We start from the raw sequence: 10843 nt of genomic DNA, 5'->3' as shown, positions 1-10843 counted from the left end.
AGAATGTGTGTGTTTTTGTGTGTGAATGTGGAGTGTGAGAGACCATCACGTTTGTGTGTGTGTGAGAGAGAGGAAAGCTAGTGACGTGGTTGTGTGTGAGACCAGAGTAAGCAGGACGGAGACCATGTGAACTGCAGGTTGTCCCCTGAAGGCTTGCAGATAGAGCCTCTTTTAGGTTGTGGAGTGTGCTTGCATGAGCAAGGCAGAGATGAGGGCGCAGTGAGCCATGTTATGGGTGAGAGAATAAGATTGGGGGTGTGTGTGTGATATTTGTGTATCACCATGTGTGTGTACATGGGCCTCCGAGACCATGGTGTATGTGACTGCATATGATGTTGCTTCCTTTGGGTGCTTGGGATTATGTCCTCTGTGGTCAGGAAGTCGGTGAGATCTTGGGTCAGTGTTTGCGTGTCACACTGTGTGCTTGTCGCTGGCCCGGAGTGACTGATGTGTATGGGGAGACTACTTGGAAGAACACCAGCTTCTTGATGTGTGTTGCTTTTGGGTATTGTGTGCTGCTGAGGTAAGAATCCTAGAGTAGAATTCTCTGCTCCCAGTTCAAGAATTCCAGGAAAAAGCAGTAGGTGGGGCGACTGACTAGAGCCCCCCACTGGAGCAGGAGATACCTTCAGTTCTGGGTGACAAAAAGGAAGGGAAACCAAGGGACCGAAGACAGAGGTGGGACTGAAGGTGGCAGAATCGGCTGCTAAATTATGCCAGTGCCCATTGTTCCAGCGTGAGAGGCAGGCGAGGCCTGTGGGGATTTGGGTGGAGAATGATAACCCTGGCTTCTGATGCATTGAGGAGTCAGCTTTTCAAATTGTAGACTGTGTCAAAGCATGAAGCAGAGATGCAGGGAGGGAAAGAGCCACCTTTACCTATAAAAATAGGACCAAGAATGGGAAGGCAACTTTTAGGAAAAAGATTAAATTTAGGAACTCAAGCATAAGAAAAACAGAATTATAAGTTACAGTCCTCAGTGGCCATAGGTTGCCTAGAATCTTCCAGTTATTTGGGCAGTGGAATTAAGGAAAGCTGGGAGGAAGAAGGGGAAGACAGAATTTTTAGGCTGATGATTCTGGGAGTGGAGAGCAGGCCTCATCTTCTCACTCCCCTTTCTCTCCCTCCATGCCTGTCCTCTAGGATACTGCTGTTCTCCAAGAGAAGCCAGGAAGGAAAGGTGGAAATGACTGTTGAACTAGTGAAAGCCATATCCCAGGTTAGTTACTTCCATTCTCATCCGTGAAAGGCAGTCTTACTCTTTAGGACTTAGTAATGCTTCTTTTCTTTTGAAAATTCCCTGATTAACAACAGTCTTGACGGGCCTGGTGCCCATTTTTCCCAGAGCACACTAACGCAAACTGCCTGATGGGTAAGTAAAACTGAGTATGATGAGGCATAGAGCCTCCTCTGAGTCCCCTCTTGCCACTTCATATTTAATTCAGTATTGACGCCTGGGAAAAGATTTGGTTTCTGTTATGTGGAATAGAGGTGTCTTGGAACAAGTGAGTTGGGTTCCAAGTAAAATGTGCATTTGCTGTCCCTCTCTTATTTTTAGAATGCATTAGGAATCATCCTTCTGGCTGAATTTTGTTCAAATCTCTAATTTTATCCTTAAGTTCTTAAATGTTTTTCTTTGTTTACCTTAAAAACCTTAACTAGAATAGTTAATTTTTGCAAATTTAAAAAATTTAAATAGGTGATATATATAGTATGAAATTTAAGACATAAAACCTCCCTTTTGCCTTCCAGTTCTTAGGGGACATATATCATCCAGGGTATTCTATTCATGCACAGATAGGTTTTTCCCTTCACAGCTTGTGTTTTTTTGGGTCCTGTTTAAGAAATCCTTGTCCACCCCAGGATCTGTAGATACCCAGTTTTCTTCTAAAAGACTTGTTTTACCCCTCATAGTTTTCTGATAAGTTTATATTTGATTTTGGTGATTTTTTTCTGTGAAGATAAGGTTCAAAGTTACATTAAATTTATACATTAAACTTAATTTACATTAAATTGTTACATTAAATGTTTAATGTATCGTAAGTGAGTCAGGGGTTCATTTTTCTCCCACTCGCCTCTCTAGTTGACCGAGTGGCATTTGTTGAATAATTCATCTCTTTCTTAACTGATTTGGAATGCTCCCTGCATCTTACACTTGATTCTTTTGCTGGACTACATTCAGTTTTGGGTTTTTTTGGTTTTTTTAAAGATATTTATTTATTTATTTGAGAGAGAGAGAGCACTCGAGAGCAAGCAAGGAAAGGAACAGAGGGAGAGGGATAAAGAGACTCCTCGCTGGGCGTGGAGCCCGAGTAAGGGCTTGATCCCACGACCCCAAGATCAAGACCTAAGCTGAAATCAAGTGTTGGAGGCTCAACCGACTGAGACACCCAGGTGCCCTAGACTACATTCAGTTTTACTTGTATTTCTGTGTTTTTTAAAAAAATAGTATTTATTTATTTATTTATTTATTTGAGATAGAGAGTGCATGAGCGGGTGGGGAGGTGCAGAGGGAGAGAGAGAATCTTAAGTAGACTACATACGGAGCAGGGAGCTAGATGCAGGGCTTGATCTCAGAATGCTGAGATCATGACCTGAGCCAAAATCAAGAGTTGGGCACTGAACTGACTGAGCCACCCAGGCGCCCCCTTGTATTTGTTTTATTTTGTTTTGTTTTTTAAAGATTTTATTTATTTATTTGACAGAGAGAGACATAGTGAGAGAGGGAACACAAGCAGGGGGAGTGGGAGAGGGAGAAGCAGGCCTCCTGCAGAGCAGGGAGCCCGATGCGGGGCTCAATCCCAGGACCCTGGGATCATGACCCGAGCTAAAGGCAGATGCTAAACGACTGAGCCACCCAGGCGCCTCTTGTATTTGTTTTTAATCTTATAATTTTAAATTTACCTTTTGTGAAAGGAACTGTGAATATAAAGGGAGACCTTAATTTTCCAGATGAGAAGTTCTCCATTCCAGATTTTTTTCCAAGTGGAAAACATGCTTTCGTTATATGGATGGGAGTCAAATGTCCACTTACTAATATTTAATTACACATTTTATATTAAAATCACATTAAATTAATTTTAAAACCTTGCCCTGCCCCCATCTCCCACTATCAGAGTTAATGAAATATTCAAAAAGAAAAATGGATTTGGGCATCTGTGTCTTTCTAAGCATTAGGAACACTTTATGAATCATCTAACATAATTTTCCAGATACAGAACTTTTAGAGTTTGGTGTATATGGTGTTACTGTACACACAAACTGGTAAGAACCAATTTGCATACTGTTAAGATTTTTTTTTTTTAAGATTTTATTTATTTATTTATTTATTTGTTAGAGAGAGTGAGTGGGAGTACAAGCAGGGGGAGCTGCAGGCAGAGGGAGAAGCAGGCTTCCCGCAGAGCAGGGAGCCCGATGTGAGGCTCGATTCCAGGACCCTGGGATCATGACCTGAGCCGAAGGCAGCTGCTTAACCGACTGAGCCACCCAGGCGTTCCTGTTAAGTTTTTTTTTGCGCTTCATTTGTCCTATAGGAAAAGTTGGGTTATCTCCACAGTGTTACCACTTTACGTCTTAGCTGTTCTGATAGTTAACTTCATATTCCTGAATAAAATGTTTGGAACACTATTCCTTAATTATTTTTGTTGTAGATATTACCTATTAACTTACTACTAGAGATAATAAAGATTCTGTTCAGTAATAACCCCAAACACATATACACTTTCCTTTTTTATCAACCTTCCAACATTATTTTATTACTGTTTCAGTTTTGTTCTGTTTAGGGTAGCTTGGTGACTTTCACCAATTTTGGAAAATTTTCAACCACTATCTTTCAAACATTAGCTCAGACCCTTTCTCTCCTAAAATTACAATTACATAAAGGCTAGATCTTTTTTACTCTGTATATTTTGCTTATGCTCTAAGTCTCTTCAATTCTCTAATCTACTGTTAAATCCATCATTGAATCTTAGCTTCCATTATTGCATTTTTAGTTTTAGAATGTTTTATTGTTTTATGTAATTCCCTGTTTTCTGCCTAAGTCCACCATTTATTTATCCAGTCATTTATTTGTATTAGCATGGATTCATGTGTATTTATTTTATAATTTAGGTTATAATTCAATACTACATTATTTTGTTGCTCAAATTGTTATAGCTTTGGTCATTAGGCGCTCTTTTAGCAACTCCTGTGTCATACCCCATCATTGTGGGATATTTTTTGTTTGTTGAACACCGACTTTGATACTGCATATCTAGGTTCATCCTGTATACTTCCTGTACCAGTCCTACAATGAGCCATTTCTCCATGGTAGAGACGGTTTACTTTTGCTTCAGGCACACAGCTATGCTAAGAACAACTCAATCTTAGAGGGCCAGGAGCTGAAATGATTAGAGGCAGGGCCTCAGTCCTTCTTTTTTTTTTTTTTTAAAGATTTTATTTATTTATTTGACAGCAAGAGAGGGAATACAAGCAGTGGGAGTGGGAGAGGGAGAAGCAGGCTTCCCGCCGAGCAGGGAGCCCGATGCGGGGCTCGATCCCAGGACCTGAAATCATGACCTGAGCCGAAGGCAGATGCTTAACAACTGAGCCACCCAGGTACCCCAGGGCCTCAGTCCTTCTGAAAGCTGGGTTATTTCTGGTTCACCATCAATTCTGGGGTGTAGTCCTTTCTTTGGGTTCTCAACCAAAAGCCTGGGGTATTTATTTATCAGAACCTATCTTTGGCAGACTGTAGTAATCTGTGAATAGTCTAGATTAGCATTTATTACTGTTGTTTCTCCTCATGTGTCATTCTTCAAAAGTCCTCAACTTATCAGCAGTGAGCATTTTATCAATCTACTTCTGCTTTGGAACTCTGAATAAAATCTCACTGGGTATACTGACATTGGAGACCTTGGAATAATTTATGGTATAAAGCACATTTGGGGAAATTTTTGCCGTGTCTTTGGGCACTTACAGTGTTTTATAATGTGGAAGGGCTAATATTCTTCCCATTACTCATCTTTTCCATAATTCTCTTTTTTTTTTTTTTTCCATAATTCTCTTGACTGTTCTTATAAGTTTATTTTTCTAGCAAATTTTAGAATCAGGCAGTTTTTTTAAAAAACCCTGCTGGTTATTTTATTTATTTTTATTTTTTTAAAGATTTTATTTATTTATTTAATTGACAGAGAGAGAGACTGTGAGGGAGGGAACACAAGCAGGGGGGAGTGGGAGAGGGAGAAGCAGGCTTCCCGCCGAGCAGGGAGCCCGACGCGGGGCTCGATCCCAGAACCCTGGGATCATGACCTGAGCCAAAGGCAGACGGCTAACCGACTGAGCCACTCAGGCGCCCCTTTGCTGGTTATTTTAAAGTTATTTATTTAACAGATACTTTTTGACCTTGTACATGCCAGGTGGTCTTTTAGATTTTGGCGGAGCAGCAAGAAACGACAAAGACTGTGCCCTTGTGGGGCAGAGGGGGAAAATAGACATAAATAAATGAATTAGTATACATTAAATAGTGAAATGTGCAATCTTTATTTGGAGATACGTTTTCATTTTTCTTGGGTAGATTAACCTGGGAGTGGAATTTCTGGGTCATATGGTCAATTCATATTTAACTTCCTAAGAAATTGCTAAGCTGTTTTTCAAAGCAGCTATGCCACTTTACCTCCTCAGCAGCAGTGTATGAGGGTTCCCATTTTTCCACATCCTAAGTTTGTTGTCTGTTTTACTAGTTTAATTTTATGGGGCACCTGGGTGGCTCAGTCGGTTAAGCATCTGCCTTTGGCTCAGGTCATGATCTCAGCGTCCTGGGATTGAGCCCCACGTCCGGCTCCCTGCTCGGTGGGGAGTCTGCTTCTCCCGCTCCCCCTGCTGCTCCCCCTGCTTGTGCTCTCTCTCTTTCTGTCAAATAAATAAAATCTTAAAAAAAATAATTTTATTACTCTCTATTAGTTATGTATAGATTTTCTTTTTTTAAAAAAAGATTTTATTTATTTATTTGAGAGAGAGTGCGCACAGATGGAGACTGAGCAGGGAGCCCGATGCAGGACTCGACCCCAGGACCCTGGGGTCATGACCTGAGCCAAAGGCAGACGCTTAACCGACAGCCACCCAGTGCCCCACGTATAGGTTTTCAAGTACATAAGGTTTTAAGTTCATCTTTTCATAGTTTTTAGTTGTTCTGAATCCTGAACAGAGACTATAGCCTGAAAATTTTGGGGTTTAACATTTGTTAAGGCTTTTGTTGGCCTAGTATAAGATCAGTTTTTGTTTACTGTGTATTGGGGCAAACCAGAAAGCTAAAAACTGCGTTACCCAGACTCCTTTGCAAATAGGGTTCTATATATGACTTATATATGCCAAGTAGAGACTTCCAATGCAATGTGTGGAAGGTAGAAGTCAGCAACAGGAAGCAGCAGCTAAGTTCAGGGATATAGGATTTTAAAGCCAACATAGTGGCAGAGGGATTTGGTTGTTCTGGGGCAGCTCTGGCTGAAGTTCCTACTGGTCGAATCATAGCATGTTAGGTGCTTATCTGTGGGTGACACTGGAGAATGAGATTTTTGAAAAATACCATCTTGGTCTAATTGGGCTTTTCTCGTGATGTGTAGCTTTTGGTTGTGTAGCATGCAAACTTTGTTCTTTAGTCCTTCTGGAAATCCCATATATTATCTGATACCTTGCACCTTGCAATAAATGTTTTTTTTCTTAAAAAATAATTATAATCTCTTCAAATGCTATAAATTAGAATTTATTTAATTGAATATAAGATTATCAGTAAAAAATAAGAACTAGACATACATGCATATAAAGATACCTACAGGGGCTCCTGGGTGGCTCAGTCGTTAGACGTCTGCCTTCAGCTCAGGTCATGATCCGAGGGTCCTGGGATCGAGCCCCACATTGGGCTCCCTGCTCAGCCAGGAGCCTGCTTCTCCCTCTCCTGCTCCCCCTGCTTGTGTTTCCTATCTAGTTGTCTCTCTCTCTGTGTCAAATAAATAAATAAAATCTTAAAAAAAAAAAAAAGATAGCTACATAAACATTGGGAAAAGTCTGATGGTATACATACCAAATAATTAGCCATGAATACCAGGATCACAAGCAATCAAATTTATTTTTCTGTGGGAATAGCCAAAACACCTATTTCCTTACTAGTGACCAAATTATACTAAATATTGGAAAGAATGTGACTACTGCTTGCTTTGATAAATTCATGTGAATGAATTTGGTTTTATAAGAACATGGGAAATGATGGGTATCAGCCAAAATGGCAGCCTCAACTAACTAGAAGGGGCAATCCAGAATTCAGGAAAACCAGTAGCTCACAGTGAATCTGAAAAAAAAAAATTTAATACCAGGTGCCTGGCTGGCTCAGTCAGAAGATCATGTAATTTTTTATCTTGGGGTCATGAATTCAAGCCCCTCGTTGGGTGTAGAGATTAAAAATAAACAACAACAACAAATTTTTAATACTTTTATGAGGAAAATAGACTAAACATTTTCCGGGGCGCCTGGGTGGCTCAGTCGTTAAGCGTCTGCCTTCGGCTCAGGTCATGATCCCAGGGTCCTGGGATCGAGCCCCGCATCGGGCTCCCTGCTCAGCAGGAAGCCTGCTTCTCCCTCTCCCACTCCCCCTGCTTGTGTTCCCTCTCTCACTGTGTCTCTCTCTGTTAAATAAATAAAATCTTTAAAAAAAAAAAAAATATTCTTAGACTAAACATTTTCTCAAATGTGTATATATCTTCTGAAGTCCCATACGTTAAAAATTTTTGTATCATGACTTTGTTCTAAACTTGTGTTTACTGTCAAAAAGCAAATTAAGACGTTCTGTGTATAGCTTTGTCTTTATATAGTCAGTTACCAATGTCATTGGTATACAAGGCACTGAGCATGAAGATTTTTCTTTTTGATGGAAATAAACAAATCTGAATATGAAAAATGCCCATAATATTTTTTAAAATTTCTTACAACCTGCTGGTGATTATAACTGGACGTTTATTTTTTTCTTAACACATTTAATTCTTTAAGAAACTAAAAATTAGGGGCACCTGGGTGGCGCAGTTGGTTAAGCATCCAACTGTTGCTTTTGGCTGAGATCATGATCTCAGGGTAGTGAGACTGAGCCCTGCACTGGGCTCTGCACTCACTGTGGAATCTGCTTAAGACTCTAAGACTCTCTCTCTCCCTCCCTCTTCCTTTTCCCCCTCCCCATGCTTGCTCACTCACTTGCTCACTCTCTAAAATAAATAAATCTTTATTTATTTATTTTTTTAAAAGATTTTATTTATTTATTTGAGAGAGAGAGAGTGTGCAAGCAGGGGGAGTGGCAGGGAGAGGGAGAAGTAGACTCCTACTGAGCAAGGAGCCTGACGCGGGACTCGATTCCAGGACCCTGGGATCACGACCCAAGACGAAGGCAGATGCTCAACCGACTGAGCCATCCAGGCATCCCTAAAAAAATACTTAAAAAATAAACTAAAAATTTTATTCGGTTTCATTTTGATATTATCATAAGTATATAGGTTTGTTGTATGCAGACTCAATATACAGACTGAATGTGTTGTAGTCTTAATGCTGGGTGATTTCTCATATTATTACCCAGTTTACTCTGGTATGGCATGTCATGCTAGTTCTTAATGGCATAGCATGAGAAAATTGCATTCTAGTTATATTCATTATTTTTATTGTGTAAGAAAAAATAAAATCAGCCCCATCAGTTCAGTGCCCCTTCCCTTCTGAAACACTAGGATCTCATAGAGTACCATTTGCAAACAATCAATTTAGATAATCTTTTTTGTTTTTAAAGGTTCAACCACAGGTGTAAGTCATTCCTTGAGGCTCTTATTTACTGCCCTGTGGCCACTGTCCGTATTTCCACATGCCAAGAAATAGGTTAGCATCCTTGCATACAGTGCAATTTAACACTTCAATAACTACCATTTTAGGTTGGAGCTTCATATTATAATGGTTTAATATTTTTTCTCCTCCAAGGGCTATTTTTCACATAAAGTAGAAACAACTTAAAGCTTCAACGTGGAGTTATGCATGAAAATGAGCATTGGTTGATCAAGGGTGTATTTGTGTCATTTCAGGACTTGGTGACATTCAAGGATGTGGCAATAGACTTTTCCCAGGAGGAATGGGAATGGCTGAACCCTGCTCAGAGGAATTTGTACAAGAATATGATGTTGGAGAACTATCAGAACCTGGTATCACTGGGTAAGAATATTTTCTCCTCTGCATAATTTAGAATTACATTAGTGACTCTTTACATTTTTATTTATTATTAAAACTTTTTTAAAAAGATTTTATTTATTTGAGAGAGAAAGAGTGATAGAGCACAAGTGGGGTGGAGGGGCAGAGGGAGAGGGAGAAGCAGACTCCCTGTTGAGCTGGGAGCCCGACTCAGGGGCTCGATCCCGGGACCTGGAGATCATGACCTGAGCCGAAGGCAGATGCCCCACCATCTGAGCCACCCAGGTGCCCCAAAAAGATGTGTTTCATGCATGAATGAACAATGCATGCACCATGCTTCTCTGAGAAGCCCCTTTTATCCTGCTTGTGGTTCACTGAGCTTCTTGAAACAAAATGTATGTCTTTCATCAAATTTGAATAATTTTTGGCTTTATTTCTTCAAATAATTTTTTCTGCTGTCTCTCTTGGTATTTCAATTACAAGTATATTAGAACCTTTGATATTATGCCCTAGGTAACTGAAGATCTGTTCATTATTTAAAATCTTTTTTCTTTGTATGTCAGATTAGATAATTTCTATTGGACTAACTTCAAATTTACTTACTCTTTTTGTGTTTTCTTCACTGTCTTGTTAAGCCAATGTAGTGAATTTTTTAAAAAGATTTATTGATTGGGGCGCCTGGGTGGCTCAGTCAGTTAAGCGGCTGCCTTCAGCTCAGGTCATGATCCCAGGGTCCTGGGATCAAGCCCCGCATCGAGCTCCATGCTCAGCAGGAAGCCTGCTTCTCCCTCTCCCACTCCCCCTACTTGTGTTCCCTCTCTCCTGTCTCTCTCTCTGTCAAATAAATGAATAAAATCTTAAAAAATAAAAAATAAAAAAATAAAAAGGGAGAGAGAATCTCAAGTAGACTCTGCACTGAGCACGGAGGCTGACGCAGGGCTTGATCCATGACACTGAGATAGGACCTGAGCCAAAACCAAGAGTTGGGTGCTTAACCTGATTGCACCACCGAGACACCCCAATGTAGTGAATTTTTAAATTTCAGATACTATATTTTTCAATTCTAAACTTTCCACTTGGTTCTTTTTTTATAATTTCTATTTCTCTGCTGAGAAATTCTAAGCATATTTTCCTTTACATTTTTGGGTATGGATATAACAGCAGTTGTTTTGTTTTGTTTTTACCGATTTTATTTATTTATTTGACAGAGAGAGACACAGCGAGAGAGGGAACACGAGCAGGGCGAGTGGGAGAGGGAGAAGCAGGCTTCCTGCTGAGCAGGGAGCCCAGTGCGGGGCTCGATCCCAGGACCCTGGGATCATGACCTGAGCCAAAGGCAGACGCTTAACGACTGAGCCACCCAGGCGTCCCTATTATAGCAGTTTTTAAATCCTGGTCTACTAATTCCAACATCTGTGTTATCACTGGTTAGCTCCTCATTAATTGCTTATTTTTCTGAGTGTGATTCACTTTTCCCTCTTTCTACTTAGGTGTAATAATTTTGGATTTTATCTCAGACACTATAAATAATAACATTGTAGAGGCTATAGATTCTGTTATATTTCTCTGAAGAGTTTTTTAAATTTTTTTAATTTTTATTATTATGTTAATCACCATACATTACATCATTAGTTTTTGATGTAGTGTTCCATGATTCATT

The 10843-nt window shown here is 40.0% G+C and overlaps 1 protein-coding gene across 5 annotated transcripts in view; it reads left to right on the top strand.

Moving 5' to 3' along the window:
• The window catches only part of LOC102735012 (uncharacterized), a 23102-nt gene that overhangs the window by 1367 nt on the left and 10892 nt on the right, over positions 1-10843 (top strand). For 2 of the 5 annotated variants that reach the window (XM_031017178.2, XM_081807735.1), the window contains exons 2-3: positions 1144-1219; positions 9081-9207. In XM_031017178.2, coding sequence (XP_030873038.2) covers positions 1187-1219; positions 9081-9207 — 160 coding nt within the window. In that variant the 5' untranslated portion in view covers positions 1144-1186. The other 3 variants (XM_081807734.1, XM_031017177.2, XM_081807736.1) reach the window with 3 other exon arrangements.

This window comes from Leptonychotes weddellii, chromosome 16, assembly GCF_054177405.1.
Source record: "Leptonychotes weddellii isolate Sample4059 chromosome 16, ASM5417740v2, whole genome shotgun sequence".
Lineage (NCBI taxonomy): Eukaryota > Metazoa > Chordata > Mammalia > Carnivora > Phocidae > Leptonychotes > Leptonychotes weddellii.
The sequence above is the reverse complement of the archived record's forward strand: the minus strand, read 5'-3'. Positions and strand labels throughout refer to the sequence as shown.